Source organism: Maniola hyperantus, chromosome 1 (genome assembly GCF_902806685.2).
Source record: "Maniola hyperantus chromosome 1, iAphHyp1.2, whole genome shotgun sequence".
Taxonomy (NCBI): domain Eukaryota; kingdom Metazoa; phylum Arthropoda; class Insecta; order Lepidoptera; family Nymphalidae; genus Maniola; species Maniola hyperantus.
This window is the reverse complement of record NC_048536.1, coordinates 11,953,802-11,974,849: the sequence shown is the minus strand read 5'-3', so window position 1 is coordinate 11,974,849 and position 21,048 is coordinate 11,953,802. Positions and strand designations below refer to the sequence as shown.

At 39.8% G+C, this 21,048-nt stretch overlaps 1 protein-coding gene across 2 annotated transcripts in view; it reads left to right on the top strand.

Annotated features, from left to right (window-relative positions):
• Positions 1-21,048, top strand: part of LOC117983741 (serine-rich adhesin for platelets) — a 195,834-nt gene that overhangs the window by 138,380 nt on the left and 36,406 nt on the right. For both annotated transcript variants that reach the window (XM_069498101.1, XM_034970355.2), the window contains exons 5-13: positions 7,829-8,035; positions 8,575-8,703; positions 9,307-9,424; positions 9,673-10,362; positions 10,808-12,366; positions 13,355-13,497; positions 14,782-14,985; positions 16,385-16,511; positions 19,851-20,038. In XM_069498101.1, the coding sequence (XP_069354202.1) occupies positions 7,829-8,035; positions 8,575-8,703; positions 9,307-9,424; positions 9,673-10,362; positions 10,808-12,366; positions 13,355-13,497; positions 14,782-14,985; positions 16,385-16,511; positions 19,851-20,038 (3,365 nt within the window). The remainder of the gene's footprint in view (positions 1-7,828; positions 8,036-8,574; positions 8,704-9,306; positions 9,425-9,672; positions 10,363-10,807; positions 12,367-13,354; positions 13,498-14,781; positions 14,986-16,384; positions 16,512-19,850; positions 20,039-21,048) is intronic.

Below are 21,048 nucleotides of genomic sequence, written 5' to 3'. Positions count from 1 at the left end.
TGATGTACCTAATGCTTGATTGTCTAATATTGCTACGAATCAATAGTAATAACATAAATTCCATAATATTTAAGACACTAACCCTCTTGGAATTGGACGAGTAATCCGGTAGAGGTAGGTAGTTGATTTATTTGAAAGGGACACATCGTTTCCCAGACTTGGAAAGTTCAATATTGACTCACAAAATTGCTTTAAGCCGCTGCAGCCGATAATACAAAGTGCTTATTAGAAATGTCAACCTTACACCACGCTCTTAAGGGGCTAAATCGCTTCCGGCAGCTGTTTGAGCGAGGTGTTGTTATAGCCGCCGCGCTTTATTGGCAAGTCCTCGACGCTTCCTTCCGACCGGCTCGCGAGGACATTTCACTAAATAGCTCAATTTTCTTCGACGAATTTATGTAGTAGCGTAACAAAATGTGAGCATTATAATTGACTAATATTTTGTTTAAGAAAATGTAGGTAGGCAAGTAGGTAGGTAGGTACTTACGAGTATGTAGAGTTAAAAGGTTCTATGTTAACTATGTTTTACAGATTTGAAAGGCTGACAAACATACGGACAGACATGACAATAGGTGCTACTTGTCTATCCTCTTCTTTATAGTCGTATTCCTCATTGCTAAGGGTCGTAGCTTCTTTCCATTAATCATATTAAGTATAATGTTAGGAGTTATCTTGGGGTAGGTACTAGGTACTAATGCGGTGTGTTCCCAGATCCTTCCGCGTAGATAAACCCAACTAAAAGAACTAGATTTCGCAATTATTACCAGATGTTAATGACAATAACCGGAACTGACCCAAGGCACGGAGGAAACGTAAAGGCCAAAATGGGGACCTCCAAAATAGGTCACCCATCCTGTTACCGACTTTGTCAATATTTCTTAACTATCGCAATCAATTGATTTACGTTGTCACAACTAGGCCATTTATATCCCTCCTTGTTTGTCAACGGAACCCTAACATTAAGTACCTATTACCTAAGTGATAACAGCAGAAAAGCTGTGTAAAGACTACAATGATTTGCAGTTCTTTTTCCCAGAAAAACATAGATATATATATACTCGTAGGTAGGTGCCTAATTATTTCATAGCATTTGCATAGCTTTTTGTTCGATAGATAGTGATACATTAACCTTCATATCCGACATATGGTGTCAGGGTGAAGCTGAGGTAAAGCGCATGAAATCATCATAAAAGGGGAGATAGCAAAGGGTTAGTTCACCCTTTCGAGAGGGTTGGCCATTAGGCATTTTTTTAATAAAAATGTAAGAATGCAATGAACCAAAAACTTAATTTACTGTAATCCGCTAAAACATGTCGAATCTGTATGATGCAACATGCAGCATGCGAAATGCACCGCCCGCCCTCCCACTGCTAACCATGCAGGAAAAGCAGCCACACGGCAAGCAATACGCACCACCACGACGCAGCACCACACAAATCTCAAAACACACTCGACGTGCATCATACAGAGTTGACCTGTTTCAGCGGATTACAGCAAACTGAGTTTTTGGTTCATTGCATATCATGGACTTCCGCAAAGTAACGCCTGCTTCTATACAAAAATGTAAGACATTGTAACTAAAATTACAGAATTAAAACTGGTTGAAAGTATATCACTATTGACACAAGAAAGTTGAAGATCGCTTGCGTAAGTAATGCTGTCTGATAACACTTCGATAAAGGTTCTACATCAATGTGAGAACATGAGTTCACCAAAGGTCTATATAATTTCGTTATGAAAAATTACCGTTCGCTAAAAATCTAAATTGGAGATTTCTGATGTAATGATAATTTATTTTAAACTCAAAAAGGCACAACGTTCGAAAAATACAACAATCAAACTAAACTGTATAAATCAATCCATATCTCGATGGTAAATCATGATTTGTCTATTACCAAGTCCTAGATATAGGTCTGAAAAACCAATGAAAACCCCTTACCTATACTTTTGTAAATTTGACGACGAGGAATAATAAAAATGTCCGGCTCTGTATGAGGGTTGGAAATTCCACGTATACGTATTTTGCTGTTGACTTAAAAAGTTACACTCAGAGTTACTTATACTTTTTCCTAGCTACATTGTCAGACGTATACAAGCGCAAACCTAAGAATAAAACCATACAAATGTTACTCTATACTTTTCAAAAGAAGGAAGCACGTGGGTACACAGCCACGGGACAGACTCTAAACGCGTGCCGTCGTGTACAAAAAGTATTATTTGTCACATCAAATAGCACCCCGTCGACGCGTCTGGCGCAGCATTCATTATAACTATTCATATTAAAGGATGTATGTACTCTGCTACCAAGTGGTTGTAGTGGCGGGCACAAAGCACCCCTTTCAAAGAAGAGCCGCTTTCACGCCAGCTCTCGATAAGCTCTCAGCGCTGCACTGAGTTCTACGCCATACTTTCTCAATCAAATGCTGCAGTAAAAAAATCCATAGCCAATATTTTGGTTCACATTTTTTTTATATCGCTGGGATGCTGAACATAACAAGGTAGTACTGGGAATTAGGATGTTATTAGATTTTCGTGTAATTCTTTGAACATTTCATAATTCATTATCATTAGAAAAGTTTAAAGGAATATCGTCGTCGACTCTGGAGTCCGATAGAGTCTGGGGGAGATGTTAGAATGGCAACATCGTACCGGAAAGCACGTTGACAGACCCTCACTAGGTGAACAGACGACCTCAAACGAGTCCCAGGAAGCCGCTGGATCCAGGTGGCGCTAGATCGTGGCGTGGCGTCCCCACAAGTTCAGCAGCAAGCCTATTGGTTGACGTTAATGATGATGATGAACGGTCGAGTTTCACAGGGTGTGAGTCTGAGCTGAAAAAGATGTGAATGAATTATTTGGCTAAAAATGTTGGTCATAAGATAACAGTAATTCCAGCAAACACAGCTACGCAAACCTCCTCTGAAAATCGAAGATTCCTAGTTTTCGCGCAATACTTACTAACTTTCCTTATCTTTACAAATGATTTAGGTAAATAACCTCATTTATCGTTGCACAATATTTCTACTTACCTACTATTTTTCCGTTCGCTCATCGATAGATAAAGAATCCTCTCGAGTACAATGTACATATATGAACACGAATGGAGACTTCGATAGCCGAGGCGCCTTACATCTGCAGCCATCGAGAGCTTCATTAGTGTTCGCCTCTAATGATCCCCGTCGTGTTCGAGCTGTTTTCACCCACTAAAAAACGTTAAAGGCTTTTGCCCACAAAATATGAAGAAAAAAAAACATTATTGCCAGTAGGTATTAGACATCGCCAACTAATTAAGCGTCTCCCATACAAGTGAGAAATTCCAGTTGGAATTTTTCGAGACGAACCTAAAGTGTAAGAGTATTTTTCCAGTATTTGACCCGGGTAATAAATTAATAGGTATAACGCCCAGGTTAATTACCGAGAGAAAATATAACTGGTACGTGACCAAAACTTTGATGTTACGCCATACCTATACGTTTCATTACGTAATGGTTTCCCCAGATTTTCCTAACGCACACATGAAAGTGTTTTATGCCTCTTAGAAAAATATTTTAAATGTCAGTGTATGTCACGGGAGTAATAAGCTTTAACACGGGAGTTTGTGCGCTGGATGGGCTTACGTGTTGGTGTACGGACTACATTGTATCGCCCCGGCTTCCACAAAGCAGCACTCAGCATGAGTGCCGCGGCGGGCGCGTGCCTTTGTTTTATTTCACCCACACTCCTCCACTTTCGAAACTTCGCAGGGGGACTTCGAATTGCGTTCGTTTTAACCCGCTCAGTTTGCGCTGATTAGTTATCTCAACTTTTTATAATTACCATGTAATTAGACCACAGCAACCTCACCTGTTTAAGCCCCTATTTCCATAGCGTACCTATATTTTATTTCGTTCCGTCTAACATGGGCGTAGACTGTGGAGTGTGGATATATTATCGTAATTAGTAACCATGTCGAGGGAATGTTACGAGCGATTTCAATGTGACTTATACTGTCATAATAATCCGTAGGTTATTTCTTGGTGGAGTAAGGCAGGTAGGCACTGTTTATGCGGAAATGAGTGCAGTGAGGCGGAAGCGCAAAACGCCCCCCGGTGCACCCCCGGGCGTCGACCTCCGGCGATGACGAGCGTGTACGCGCGTACAGACAGAGCAGCGTCTTCTCAACTCAGTACGCAAAAACTTGCCATAGATCAATTAGGCGTAGAGTAAACAAATCACCGGAAAATTAATGCAAGAAATTATTACACGACTGCCCAAAAAAGGAGTATTATAGTCCCTACAAAATGACTCCTCACGCGAGAGCCCGGCGTGCGAGTGCGGCTTTGGCGACGAGGATAGGCACCATGTGCTGTGGGAGTGTCCCCTATATGAGGACTTGCGAGTGACGATGTTGGATGGGATCGTACGCGGGGAAGCGGGGCCGGTCTTCTACACGGACCTTGTTTCATCGGCGGGGAACTACAACCGGCTACGGGAATTCGCGCACCATTGGCATAAGAGGCGAAGCAGCTCGGAGCGTGCAGGTGCCAGGCCGGCACCACGGAGGAGCAGCAGCGGAGATCACAGCTGTGTTAGTGACGTCTAGCCCCCAAGGGGGGAGAGTGAGCATAAGGGACAAGGAAAAGACAAAATAATTTGTAGGGAGTGAAGAAGGCGCCCCGGGAAAATGCCAAGAGCAAGTACCGAACGGGCGCCCTCCCGCGATTCGGCCCATATAACCGAGAGGTTGGTGGGGCCATGGGAGGTGGAGGGTTGTCCCAGGACTCCTCACGCGCCATTTTAGCTCTATAGCTCAACGGTCATGTCAAAATTACGGTTCACCTTTGAAATAAAGACTATGACACATAAAGTTAAAATGGCGCGTGAGGAGTTAAATTTTCCGCGTAATACTTAATATTTTCAGGGTTCATGTATATTGGGGTGTCATTATTCCACCATAACTTCTAAATATCTGAACAGATTTGGAACAGATACTTTATATGTGGTATCGTTATTATCTTTCATCATCCCGAGCGACACTGGCTATAAATTGGAACAGACTAGATTTAAATAACATTGAACTTGATCCTAGGTACAATTTGCAATTTACAAGCCCGACTGAAATACGACTACCTACTTTTTAAATTGTACAAAACTTTGTCAATTAAGTAGTTGAGCTTAAACTTCTGTTGTCGGTCCATAAACTGAACTAAGATTGGGAAATTGCAGCTGGTAAATAAATATAATCAGTTCAAGAGCTGGTTTTATTGAGTAAAACTCGCTCAATATTTTTGAAATGAGCGTCTTAAATCAGACAGACGCTTCGAGCTGACTAAGTTTATATGTAGTGTTAGGTAGATTGCTGATAGTGTAGGCACGTCCTAACCCTCTGACAGTTTTCTAGGTATCTATGCTTTGGGCGGATCTATAAACTCTCTGGTGACGCTTGTTGTATAAAAACACTTGTAAAATGTATAAAAAGTTATCAAAAGTGTGTAGTAAATCCTTTAAATTTATCATATAGTAAATCCTTTAAGTTCATCTTTAACAGTACTGATGATCACAGACCATTTAACCACTTAGTGCTGCTCACGGTGATAATGGTAAAATAACATGTAGGTACCTACTAAAGATGTTATTTCACCGTATTATCAACAAGATGAATCAGTTTTTAATTGACACTATGTATAGTAATTACTTACTGTTATAAATGCGAAAGTGTGTCTGTCTGTTAGCTTTTCACGACCCGTAAAATCAAAGGGGTTCCACGGGATTTAAAAGACCCATTCGTTTAACCGATTTTGACTTGTATCTCGGGACGGACATAGGTTATTTTTAACCCGTGAAATGAAATAATTAATAGAATTTTTTTAAACTGCAGACAGTGGCAGATAGATATCATCTAGTAATCTATATACCTAATGGGTCCTTTTAAAATCTAAAATCAAATGACATTCGAGAAGAAAGCTTTTTGTGTAACTAATTGTGTGTGATGAACTGAATAGACCGACATATTTATGTAGTTATCCTCTAATGGCGCCGTAACAGGAAACGTTCTGAAGGAAATGATTTCAATTTAACATTATCTCGGGGAATTGGCTGCCTGACCTCGTCCTGTTACGCTAAATTATGTCTGAAGCTACTTGGAATGCGACGAACAAGCATAAGGAATTTTCAACGTTTCATTTTTAAACTATCTACTCCTGTTATTTACTTACATAAATATATAGAACCTATACTATAACTAGAAGAATGTTGTATAGAAGCTATGATAGCCTAGTCGGTAGGACGCCTTCTGATCGGAGGTCGGGGGTTCGATCCCGGGCACGCACCTCTAACTTTTCTGAGTTATGTGCGTTTTAAATAATTAAATATCACTTGATTTAACGGTGAAGGAAAACATCGTGAGGAAACCTGCATGCCTGAGAGTTCTCCATAACGTTCTCAAAGGTGTGTGAAGTCTACCAATCCGCACATGGCCAGCGTGGTAGACTATGGCCAAAACCCTACTCACTATGAGAGGAGACCCGTGCTCTGTAGTGAGCCGGCGATGGGTTGATCATGATGATGATGATAAAATAGCTGCGCTTTTATTATACTTAAATCTATACTTTTCAAACTAGATAGGTTATCTGAAATGTAAGTAAGTTTTGTACACAACTTCGGAATTTAGGCCTTTGAAAATCCCTAAGATAACTTTGTTTTTCGAAATAAAATGTAGTCTACATTAGATACCTGCGGACACGGATGCGACGGTCAACACAAACAGAGAGTTTGGCATATTGTTTTTAATAACCATATTATTATAATACTTATGAGCTAAAAGGCAGTTATTTCGAAATTACAGATAAAACACACACCTCAAGTTTTAATTATTCGTAAAGATAAAGGATTTATTTCAGACTATTTTTATAAATTCAATATTATTTGCAGGTACCATAGATAAATAAACAGAATAAAACAAAATAAAATTCCCACCTTGAATCCCTATACTAAAGATAATCTGCGTTAAATACCAAGGTATTTACGTTTAACAGTGCCTGTCTTTTGAAGTAAATCAATATTTGAGTACATTTATAATAAAATCCGTACCTATAGATTTATAAAGTTGTCTATAATAGAGAAATAGCCACTAGGGGTAATAACTTTCAGTCATTTACTCACTTAGGCAGCCTCCTAATTGGTTTAACGTTAGCTCGGCTCAAGCGAGTCTAGCCTCCATTAACTATAAATAAGTGGTAAAGCATTTAAGTATGAAAACAATTACGAGCAACTTTATAAACATTGAATTAAGTATCTTGCAACTAGAATATTTTAATACTACTAGCTAGGTACCTACTATTAGCTACAGTTCATTAGACTTATCTGCTATTCAAAAGAATTTTGTAATTTTACTTTTTTACCTATTTGAAATTTTAGGGTTTTTAAAAATAATATAAATAAATTTACCTACCCACGCTGATTTTTTTAATATGTACGCGAGTCGCGACAGGTCGAGATGGCAGGGTAGGGACGGGTCAGGGTAGGGACGCGCCGCACATCCGCACAGCCCCAGCGCTAACACGATGCGGGATACCGCGGGTGCGGGTGTGCGGTTTGTCCCCCGCCTCCTACCCCGATTGCCTTCTCGACCAGTTGCGAACTGTCAAGTTGGCCAACACTCATTCATTTAATTTTATAGCTCGCATTTAAGCTCGGGTGGAAAAGATTTATCGACTATCATAAAAGATGAGCTAAAATTACTTCTTTATTATATGACACACATTCATAATACAATCTAGGCTCAATATATCACGTAATTATTATAATGACATACAATTGTAGCTAAAAATCGAACTTTTCCATTTTTCAGCGGGTGCGACGACGTGCAACGTTCCTTGGAACTCCTGGACCAGGTGTTAAGCGAATACGACGAAGGGGAACCAAGGTCGTTGGAGGCGCGTGCGCCACCCACGCCGGCCACGCCGGCCACTCCTGCCACGCCCGCCACTGACGACGACTCGCCGCTCGCCGGACATACCTCCGAGGACGATGGATACATGAGCATGAACGGCAGAAGGTGAGACCATAATAATGCAATATCATACATAGAGAATAAAAACGTACCATTCCGGCCATCTCGGCCATTATAGCCACTCCTGCCACGCCTGCCACTGTAGAAGATTTCCGCCGCTCGCCGGACACACCTCCAAGAACGATAATACATGAGCATGAACGGCAAAAGATCAGACATAGATGGATTACATAAAAACTGAAGTTGTTCCACGCCGGCCACAAAGACACTGAGCCTCAGCTCCACTCCACTCTGCCGGTATGCATTGCGACGTGGTTGCGACTAACTAAAATTAAACATTTTTTTTTGTTGCCATCGACAACCAACAATTTTGTGTGTGTGCAAACGTGGCCAAGAATAAAAATTCATCGCTCTCTTGAGCGATTGAACTTCTACTTAAATTTTGATTTTGAATTCTTGATCCTTAATCTTGTACGTATTGTTGCTATCCATCTATATACTATATCTATTGTTGCTATATCTATATACTTTTACTAAAACTAAATTATACGTGTGTTAACAGTGTTCTCACCATGCATTTTCAGAGCGAAGTTCGCACTGGGCTTTCGACCGACGGAAGAGCGCGAGGAGGGTTCGCCACCAGATCCGCCATCGCCGCACTCACCGCCACCGCCCGAAGAAGCGGAGAGAATCATTTCTACCTTATTGCCTAAGTAAGTACTATATTATTCGATGACAAGTTTGCGCTTGACTGAGATCTCGTGTGGTGGTAATGACGATGTAGTCTAAGATTTTAGCGAGCCAACCTGGAAGGAGAATGGCAGTTTTATTAAATTCATGCTAATCCTACCGAAATGCTATACTTACCTATTGCTTGGTGGCACGTTTTTGGCGGTAGGGTAGTGCAGGCCACGGCCAAAGCCTCCCACCAGACGGACCAAGTATGGTCAAGAGATATCAAAGGCCCTCCCTATTCGTTGATAGCTTACACGTTGCAGTCATCACATAGTTCGACATAGGCCTTGTCTAATAAGCGCCAATATATCCACCTTATTCCATTGCAACCACCCTCACTCCAATAGTCAGCGCTAAACAGCCAACGTACTGAGGAGGGGGCCCACTTTGAATATAGCTAAAGCTAAAGCATAAAACTACTTGGTATTTTGTATGTCAAATATTTTCAACAGTAGGTATCGCTTTATCAATTACAAGGACATACATACAAATACAATTTCCAACTGCTAAGCATGTTATCAGCATAAAATACGTACCTACCTGCGTTTTATTTCGATAACAGTAATTTTCTGAACTTACAGAGTATCGCCCGCAAATTCTGCAAAACGCACCAATTCCGTCGAAAAGTGCGGCGCCGAAGAAAAATTGGACTCTATCATTAGCGTCAATGGGATCACAACTGCGACGCAAACTACATTTGTAAGTAAATATGTAAATAGAATAATATCATACCTATAGAATTGCTTATTTGCTTATGATGGTTAACAGCACAGATAATAACATTTCGCGGTTAAAAAAATATTCTCTTCCAAAGACAATATTCCACCGAGCTTACTTTAAAACCCTGGTCTTTTGAATTTCAGTCAGTTTATAGGAACATACCTACTCTTCACCCACGCTTCTAAACTATTGTCTGTATTACTACAATGATTGTTATAAATTTTCAGCCCAAGACTAGACACCAACGTCCATACGGATGGGAAAAAGATAATATAGAATCACATGGTTTCCAATTACAACAACCACCGGTGCCTCCGTTCAAATTTTCTTCACTGCAGCACGGCACGCGACCACCTTACTCAGAGAGTATCCCAAGTTGGCTCCCACCGAGGCATTCTGCTCTGCCTATCACCAATAAAATATCACCTAGTTACGAAAATCCTCCGGTATTCCCATTCATGGGGTTCTCTAGCGAATTTAACGACAAGCCTTATAATGAACATCCGGTGACAATTTATCCTGGACCTAACATCCAGTATAATCGCCAGTCACATTCTCCGACGTATAAAATTTCTCCATCCAATAGTAAGAGTATCGATAAAAGAAACGTCAAAAGGGACAGCAGGTCGGATGGGGAAATGTTGTCGCCAAAGAGTAAATTACCTCCGCGTACTCTCGCCAGTTCTATGGAGAGACATAGAGAAGTGTGTAGAGGATCCTCGGAGGACGTGATGGATAGCTGCAAATTGCGAGGTTCGAGCAGAGGCAACGATGAAGAACATTTTTCGGATGACTCGTTAGAAGAGTCGTTCCCGCCACCGCCGCCCGCAGTCAGCACACCTTCGAAACGCAATTCCATTGCTTGGGAAGTGTCTCTCGATGGTGACGATCCCCTTCTTACACCAGGAAGTACAAAGGTAAATCCTTACTAATATTATAAATGCGAAAGTGTGTCTGTCTGTCTGTCTGTCTGCTAGCCTTTCACGGCCCATCCGTTTAACCGATTATGACGACATTTTGTACAGCAATAGCTTTCATCCCGGGGAAGGACATAGGCTACTTTTAATTCCGGAAATCAAAGAGTTCCCACGGGATTATTAAAAACCTAAATCCACGCGGACGAAGTCGGGGGGGGGCATCATCTAGTAATCTAATAAAAATTATTATTATTGTAGGTACCACTACTATAACTAAAATTACTCCATTAGAAAATCTTTCCTAAAGTTTTGACCAAATTACCAATTTTGATAGATTAGTCCGGGAATTCATTACAAGCGCAAAAATATCAAAGACTTTGGATACCTATAATAATTATATGTTCAGTCAGAATAAAATACCTATTTTTCATAATTTATGTTTTAGGTTATAGGGAGACGACGAAGGAAATCTGGAGATCAATCACATTCGAGCACAAGTTCCATTCCTCAACGTTTAGATGACGACTGGGGTGAAGAATATTGGCCTCCACCCCCACCTATATCTCAATGCGAACCCATCGCGTCGCCAATTTCGGATGCAGAACCAGAACTTCGTCGAACCCAAGATCTTGCTTCAGGCACATACGTCATTAGAAAGGGCAAGAATCGAAAACAATTACCAGCCTTTAATAAAAATGCCAATAATAAGACCAATAACCTCATACAGAGTCATAGTTTAAACAGAAGCATCGATAAATCCATAGATGGCTCCAGCATTTCAATAAGTGGGTCAGGATCTGTCGGTTCATATAATTCTAGGCCAAGTTCGGATTTAAGTTTACCTCAATCGCGATATAGTGCTGACCTAAATTCGCGGTTAAGTCGGGAACTTAACACTCCAAACTCTAGATATAGTATTGACCTTTGTACTCCGAATTCTAGATTAAGTAAAGAAATTACGTCACCTAAGTCAAGACTAAGTTTGGATCTCAATAATGGTCAAGATAGATACATAAATCCAGAGTATTACGCACATAGTCCTAAAAGTAGACAAGTAAATAGTGATAAAATTACTATTGGATCCAAGAATAGTAGTGTTCAAAATAAATTGTCTCCGCAGGCTAGATTTACAGATTTTAAAAAATATTCTTCTACTTTTGATAATATTCAGTCTCTAATAAAAGAGGGTAAAGTTGAAGAGACGCCTCCGTCAGAATGCAATGAAACCGTTGGTGAACTTTCTACCGTGCCTCCGAATATGGTTCGTGTCATATCGCTTCCAAGTCTAGGAGCTGAAGGAGACAGCAACAGTGCTAGTCGTCAAGCTCTTATAACGACCGTCGAGGAAGAGGAAGACCAAGAAAGCGGTGAACCAGGATCTAGCGGTGAGACTTCACCGCTTCGCAAAATTGAAAATAATATTAGCGCAATACTGAGCCAAGGTCGGGACCAAAAACTTTTTACCCCATATGTACCAAAAGACTGGAATATTCATAAGGACGAGTACTGTGATGAAATATCTAAAGATATATTAGAAAAGCATTTTCGTTATAGCTCTAGGGATAAACAAAAAAGACACGATATTCAAAAATCATCAAGCCACAATGAAATTCAGACTCAGAGATCGATAGAGAGGAGAGAGCGATCGTCCAGCAGAAGATCGAATAGTATGCACAAGTCAACTAGTGCTAAAGACGTGCCAGTTGGCTTAATGCGGCAACCGTCTTCTTCAGATTCTGCAGTATCCAGTGGAGGCGATTTCCCTCTTAATGTTCAAATTGTAGAGCATCCATATAGGCATAATCAGTTACCTCCATCGCCAAATATGGGTCACGAAATGGGACCCTTACCGCAAACGCCAGAATCTCCAAAGTTCCCACCTTTGCCGCCCTCACCTGTACAAGAAGTAGAAGATGAGTACACAGAAATCATGCAACCCACAGACAGACGACACGGCAAAAAAGCCGACACTCTACCGACACCCACTTTAGAATCTAGAAGAAGGTATGTAAAATATTTTTAATATCTTTACTTCATAGCATAGGCAAGGATGTTTTACGCCCTAGCAATAGGATGCGACAATGCCACAAACAAAAATATCGTACTTTGGCGTAACAGCCTTTGTTATTTTGGGAGCGATCTTTCATATGATACCTACCAAGTGGGGTATCATATAAAGAACTTTACCTATACAATATATAAAACAAACAGATTTTTATTTATTTTTATGCATAATAGTTTTTGATGTATCGTGCAAAATGTCGAAAAAATACCCGAGTACGGAACCCTCGGCGCGTGAGTCTGACTCCGCACTTGGCGTAGTTTTTTTCAAACAAAAAGTACCGGTTTGATTTCCGGACTGCGAATCAAGTTACTACCCATATTGTAAGTAAATCCAAAAGTGTGTTTGTTTGTTGGTATGTCCTTCAAAGTTCAATCACGTCCGAACGGAGCAACGGATCGACGTGATTTTTTACATGGGTAGGTATAATAGTTAAAGATCTGGATAGTGACATAGGTTGCATTTTATCCAGGATAATCAAAGAGTTCCCACGGAATTTATAAGAACCTAAGTCGCGTAACCACGGACGAAGTCGCGTGCATTACTTAGTAAATAATAAACAAAAGTGCACAGCATTATTACATTTTATTTAGAAATATCAATAACTTTTAAATTAGCAGTAGATCAAAATACTTTGTCAATTTTGCATTTTCAATAAATGGAGGCTAAACTATTCAATCTGTTCGAGCAAACCTATGACCACTCCAGAGCGAGACTCACGCTGGAACTGCTCTCATTCTCGTTTCTCGACCGGAAACACTTGTCTCGGACATAGAAACCGCCTTCGGACCAAGAACAGACTCCAGTCACAGAATACACAGTCAGAGTCACAGAATACTGCTAGAAATAGCGTTCTCATGTCTTTGTAGGACCACTTTAGATTACCACTTTATCATATACGTTAGTTTCTATCATTTCGAAATCTTGCAGGCCGTCAGAACCCCCCGCAGTACCCCCACATCGCGATACCACAAACAGCCTTAAAACGAGATCAATGGAGACCAGCTTCAATAAGAATAGAAGAAATAGTAATTTCAAAAGTGGTTCAACAGACAGAAGAACTTTACCTACTGGTATGTAATATTTTGATGTCCTATTTCCAATTCTAATCAATGTCTAAAGGTCTAAGAAAACTTGCAAGGTTGAGGTGAAACACACAAGTGAGTGTGACACGTACGACGTACGTATTTGTGACCCCAATTCAGAAACTTCCTCTTGAGTTAATTTAATAAAACCATGTTCAAAAGGAAATGGAAAGGAAAGGATTTTGTATACCTTTTTTACCTGTTGTCTCCCAAAGCCACCATGATCCAAACTTTATAGTCGCTAATCGTTCCAGCATGTGTTGGGGACAATACGCAAACTTTCAGCTTTTATAAAATAACGAAGGTCTGGCATGTGCTACTGCTAGCTCTCTCACCAAAAAGACAGAGATAATATGATTTACATTTTTACCTCTGTAATCTCAAGATATCTAAGTATAGTACGCGACAGGTCGAGATGGCAATCGGGTTGGGGACGCCCCGCACACACGCACAGCCCCCCGCTAACCCTCTGTGAGCGAGCGCGGGTGTGCGAGGCGTCCCCCCTGATACCCTGATTCCCATTTCTACTCGTCGCGCACTATAGTTACCTAGTAGCAATACTAACCAATGCCGTAGTTAAGTCAAAGTCAAATGGTTTATTCAAAATAGGTAATAAATTACTCTTATTGATGGTCTGGTATGGTGTTAGATTTGTAAGATATAGTGGTGATAATTATAACGCAAACTTAAAACTAAACCTACGAGGGTTCCAAACGCGCCCAGGTCTGAGAATAGCCCACAACAAACTCAGCCGGGTATTCTTTTTATTATCACAGCTAGCACAGCAGCATCACTAGCTTATCATAGCAGCAGTTAGCGGTTACCACTTTGTATTTAGGAGCACATTTTGTAATGTTACTAGTTAACTATGTATTTGGAATTAGATTTTGAGCATTTTACAATGGTGCTGTTAGTGCAGTACTCAAGGATGTAACGCTTGAGTTCAAACTGTTACAGTACAGTACAAGCAAATGCTCCAGCCTACTGACTCGCTAACTTAGTGTCTAACACTGAAGGATAGCCACCAAGCTCGGTTGGCATTTATTTTTGATCTATTGAAGGTTTTCTACGAATAATTATTTTGATATTACTCAGTGAAGCAGCAATGTAGAACCAGCCGATGTGAAATGAGCTCGGTGGCTATCATTTAGTGTTAGACACTGAGCTAGCGAATCACCCTGACGTGTCAATACGCAACTTAAAAGGTGAAGTACACAGATACTTTGTTTTGGTTTCCATAAAATTGGGCTGACAATATTATATTACTTGCAGATACTGGAGCTAGCGGTGCCAGACGACGAACCCTACAGCGTCAGAGTCGGGAAACCTCGTCTAACGTCCGTGGTCAACTTCAGACATCAGCTAGCCTACCCGAAACACCGGTGTTTGCTCGTGGTTGTGATGTACCACGAACGCCGCCGAGAAATTCCACTGGACCACCGAGAAACAATACTGTTAACTCTATGCAGACCATAGGTTAGCCATCCTACTAATATTATAAACTAGAGGATGCCCGCGACTTCGTCCGCGTGGATTTAGGTTTTTAAAAAACCCATGGGAACTCTTTGATTTTCCGGGATAAAAAGTAGCCTATGTCCTTCCCCGGGATGTAAGCTACCTCTGTACCAAACTTCATCAAAATCGGTTGAACCGTTGGGCCTTGAAAAGCTAGCAGACAGACAGACAGACACACTTTCGCATTTATAATATTAGTATGGAAGTATCGATGTGAAAGTGTGGATGTTTGGATGTTTGTTACTCAATCACGCAAAAACTACAGGACGGATTTGGCTGAAATTTTGAATGGAGATATATTACACCCTGGATTAACACATAGGCTACTTTTTATCCCGGAAAATCAAAGAGTTCCCGCGGGTTTTGAAAAATGTTAATCCACGCGCTCGAATTCGCGGGCATCATCTTGTTTCATTATAATTCCAGTGACTACCCATATTATAAATGCGCAAGTGTGTTTGTGCGTCGGATTTTGGTTTGTTGGTTTGCCCTTCAATCATCCCGAAACGGGTTATTGCATGGATATACCTACTTAGTTAAGATCCAGAGAGAGACATAGGCTAATTTTATACTGGAAAATCGAGTTCCATAAGATTTTTATACACTACTAGCTGCCCCGGCGAACTTCGTACCGCCTAACAGTGGATTCTTTTTCAGGATTTTTTTTCTCTCCGTAAGAACCATCCCCGTACTTCAAGGAATATTTTAAAAACAGAATTAGCGAAATCGCGACACATTCAGCGATTCATTTTTATGTATACAGAAATCCATCCAAGTTGTGGGCACTGGTGATAATATAATTAATCATTATAACAGCTTGATGTTAATAGTTTATAAAAAAATCTTGCAGAACAATAGGAACAGGTTAAACGAGGTGAAACAGCAACTCTTGGGGTACACTTTATAAAAGCTGGTTTAAAAAAGCATGCTGAAAGCGCTTCACAAAAAACATTCTAGAGACAGGAGAGACAAGAATGCGTGAAGTTAGGGTGATTAGATTTCGCTCTGGGCCACATTTAAACTAATCTAAGACAAATGCATTATTTATGGCTACTTAGCAGGTACTGAGGCTACTGAAAACTACTACTCTTGACTCTTCCATTGAAAATTGAATCGTGATGATACAGTTTAATGGTTTGCATTAAGCAAAATTTAAAAGCTTTTTAAAAATTTGTGGTTTTGAGAACTCAGAACGAGAAGGGTTAAGTCACCAACAAATCACAAACGAAACTATGTTTTCTAATTCGAAAATGTGTTTAGAAAACATTTTCGAATTTTCTGATTGGTTGGTGACTCAAATGGTTAACATCCACTAAGATTTTCGAGAGAATTAATTAATATTATGGTTTTTTTAATACAGGAAGTAGTGCAACATTAGGAGGCTATGGGCGTGGTTCTGTGATGGGCACATCCGGAGTGTGTACTGGAGCGGATCTACTGCGCTTAGGCGGACCCCCGCGCGGCTGGTACCCCAGACAACGACATCGGTAACTTAGTTCTTTCTTTGATTAGCATTATCAACTCTGACATGGTACCATGGTACTTAGGTAGATTTAGAGCGATTGTGCGCTAGCCCGATGCAAATCGGAGAATGTTCGAGTCGAGAGGACTCAATTCAAATGAGTTTCAATTCCAATTTTGATTCAAATCTAGAGGTAACTACTTAATCCTAGTCTGTAAATTTTGGTGAAACAATAAATGATTTATTTTATTTTAAATGATTTTATATAATACCCGCAAATTGCTAATGCGCGTCGCCGCCATTTAGTGACGTCAGCACGAGACTGAACTTTCGAGCTGATGGTATATTTTTATTTCAGATGACGTCAAAATGACGTCATTTCTATGTTAATGAGACGTGGTTCCGGCGCAATAGCAATTTGCGGGACTTATATATTTTTTATATTAAAGTATAATAGTGTATAAAGTAAGCCACGTGACACAATTTGATGTTGATAAACTATTTTACCAAATTGGAAAATCGTTATTTAAGTACATAGACTGTCTACGATAACTTAATCATATTGACATGTTGCACAATGCTGATTCCTAGGTAGTTCCATGGTAATAAGTAATAACTTGTAACCAAATCACACATAGCTTTGACAAATTACACATGTTAGAGGCCTAGGATAGTTATGTGCGTAAATACTTGTGAATAGAAAGGCTTGTACAGACAACGCGCGACGGCTGCGACGACTGTCGGCACTACATTTTACACATCAAAACTACCAAAAGCATTTCACTCTCTCATTCACTCCACTCTTCTTTTAAAGATAGGTACCCTACCCGGTACCCTAGTAGATACCATAGTAGATACCCTCCCTACCCTAGCCTACGCGGTGATAGCCTAGTGGTTAAGGCGTCTGCCTTCTTTTCGGGAGGTCGGGGGTTCAATCCCGGGCACGCACCACTAACTTTTCGGAGTTATGTGCGTTTTCAAAACAATTAAATATCACTTGCTTTAACGGTGAAGGAAAACATCGTGAGGAAACCTGCATGCCTGAGAGTTCTCCATGTTCTCAAAGGTGTGTGAAGTCTGCCAATCCGCATTGGGCCAGCGTGGCAGACTATGGCTACGTTAATACTATTATATCTTCTGTGCTATGGCTAAAACCCTTCTCACTCTGCGAGGAGACCCGGCTCAGTAGTGGGCCGAGACCCGGCTCAGTAGTGTGCCGGTAATGGGTTGATTGACCCTGCCCGGATTGTGATTGGTAGAAAACACAGATCGCGGATGAGTGCGCCAAACCCTACTCCTAGCCATGAGTATAAGATAAGAAGTGATGAAGCGAAGCGTTTCGTACATGTTGATAAAATGTCGATTGTCGATGACATAAAGGTGGAAACTCGCCCGGTGTCTTTCGGTGCAGGAGTAAAAAGGGGAGGGAGTGCGGCCAAGATCGAAAAACTCCTGAGCACACTCTCCGAAAATATATTCTGTAAAACACTAAAAAGCCGGACACCTTACCGCAGTGATCAAGGCTCTGAAGTTACACCAGTAACGAAGAATCTTCACCAATGAGACTACTTGCTCGATGATCAACGGACACGTTTCCGTCGCGCGTCGTTTGTCCTGGCCTTAAATTATTCGTTGCACGAATCGCACGCCGCAAGCGCTTCTCTCGCATCACAAACTTTATCAGGGCTTTTGTAACAATGTTTAACGTCCGGCCTCTGCATTTACAATCTTTACCTCCTTCCATAACATGCATCAAAAATCATGTCTTTTCTATGTGTTTTTTAATAAAGTTAAGATGTATTAAGTGAAATAATGTAACCAAGAGTAGGATTAATTAATTAATGATTGTGGGTAGGTGTGTCCAGGTATGTCAGAAGAAAGCGACCAAATACGACATGGCTACCTTAGTTACAGTCTATCTCCTCACCATTCCTTTTGAAATAGGTACTACAGAGTATAAACGTTTCATATATTATATTACTAGCTGATTCCTGCGACTTCGCGTGGATTTACGTTTTTTAAAATCCCGCGGGAACTCTTTGATTTTTCGGGATTGTTGTCGTTGCTTGGTACCTACAATATGAATTCACTATGAACACTTCCTGAATCTTGATAACTCAGGCGGGCAGTAACCCTGCAGCATCAGGATTAAGGAGTTGAATCCAGAATTTTTTATGTGACCACGACGTAAACTTTTTTTGTTTATTTAAAAAAAATATTTGCAAATCGGTCCAGAAACCTCGAAAAAATCGATGTAGAAAAAAGAACCACCTCCTTGTTGACAGTCGGTTAAAAACCGATGACCTTGAAATATTTACGGAACAATCTTTAAAATATCCCCTTTCTAACAAAAAAAAGAATGAATGAAATCGAACTACGCGTTAATGAATTACAACTCAGTATACATTTTAACTTTCATCCCCTCTCCTACGGGAACCATGCTGAATTTCGGGATAAAAAGTATCCTATATTCTTCCTCATAGTATGACCTCAAATCGTACCAAGTTTCATTGGAATCCATTCAGTAGTTTCAGCGTGATGCGCGGCCGTGATACAGACAGACAGACAGACAAAAATGAAAAAAATTACAGTTTTGGGTTCAGTATCGATTATAGAGTGCCCTCGAAATAAAATTTTCAAAATATCTTCAATGTACAGAATTTGACCTGTTACAGTTTTATTATAAGTATTGATGATTGATAATTACTACTTTTATTCATATACTATAATAGTACATAGTTATACTTTAGTCGATTTTGGTTTATTTCTTGTTTCTTAAGTTGTTACCTACCTAGTTTTCATGCGCGTGCTATACTAAATTGTTTAGTTGTAGACATAATTTTATAATAAGTAGGTATAAATTTTTCATTGGAGACTGTTTAGGTTTAAGTGTTTTATATATGTTAGGTAGTATGTTGTTTAACTATTTATGTTATTGTTACTGTTTGTTTCCACAAAATAAATAAATTAAAATTAAATAGGTAACTAGCTTATCTCCGCGACTTGGTCCACGTGAACTAAACAAATTTCACCCCTTTAGGTATTGAATTTTCGAAATTTCTTTCTTAGCAAATGTCTACATCATAATAGCTATCTTTATGCCAATTTTCAGCCCAATCCATCCAGTAGTTTGAGCTGTGTGTTGATAGATCAGTCAGTCAGACAGTCATCTTTTCCTTTTATATCTACAGATTTGTGAACCTAGGTACTATTTTAATAAAGTGGCCTAATATTTATGTAGTGACACTGCTTACAGTTGAACGTTACAAAATTTTGATGACTAATTTATAACAACTTTTTTTTATAGAAATATGTACCTAGGTAGGTACCTATAATGCCTAGTAATATCTTATCTTTGTCAAAGGCCGGCCTCAACGGAGCACCTGGACAGAATAACAACATCGTCAAAGATGGCGTTGGATCACGCCGTGCCCTGGGAGAGTTCTGCGGCACGCAAACCACTGACGCTGCCTCCAAACTTGACGCCCAAATTCTTCCAGAAGTCCCCAAGAGAAGCATTACGACGAGTGACGAGTCTATTAATACGAAAAGGTAAGCATTTTGTTAAATTATAGGCCTCATAAGAAAGCTCAGAGTCAGTGGAGAGAGCTTTGCAGTTTCTCTACGTGATCAAATCAGAATGAGGTAATAATTTTCCATAGTAAAGTAGGTAAGTATTATTTTATTTTCGGCATAATTTTGCAATCTATTATAATTTATAACGTACCTACTCGTACATAGGTTTATGAATTTAAATCAGGATCATGAATAGACGATTCCTGTTCGCAAATGATTAATTCTTCGTTCGATCAAATCACTCCAACCGATCTTGTAAGATGTTTGTGTTGTGCAAGTATTAACCAAAATGATGGCATTATTAATTATAAGATCTCACGTCATGGTATTGCTGTTTACTACTATGCGTAGCTATGCCGAATTCTTTGCATACAAGATTTTAAATAGGTAATAGGTACCTATCGCCCACATTGTTTCTGATTACATATCTATATCCGCTTTCAAGAATTCCTACTATGTGTATACATATGCATACTTACCTACCTGTTTACTACGTTTTCTTTTGTCTGCTTATGTCTTTATTATTGTTGATTTTGTTCTATATCTAATAGAAATAAGGATTTCATTACGGAACCCTAGAAATAATTATGTCACAAATTGAAACTCATGGTCACAAAGTTGTTAAGTTATTATTGTTTCAATAATTATAATATTATTATTATCTTAAATTAAAGCATGACAGTTTTTAAAGAGAAGCGCGAAATAACGAATCCCGCCATCATACCAGCTATTAGTGTACGTCGCGCCACAGAGATGGCCCTACCTTACACTTTTCGAGTCGTATTTGGTGTGAGTCTCATATTATTTTGTTTTACAGTTTTACTTTTAGTTAATTATTTGCCAAAAAATATCAGAATAATTAATTTTATTTATAGTAAGTCATAGGATTCATTAATATATTATAGGTAAGTAGGTATATCGTGTCATAAATAAATGCCTAGGGCCTATAGGATAATTAAATGTTATATAAACTAGGTAGGTACCTA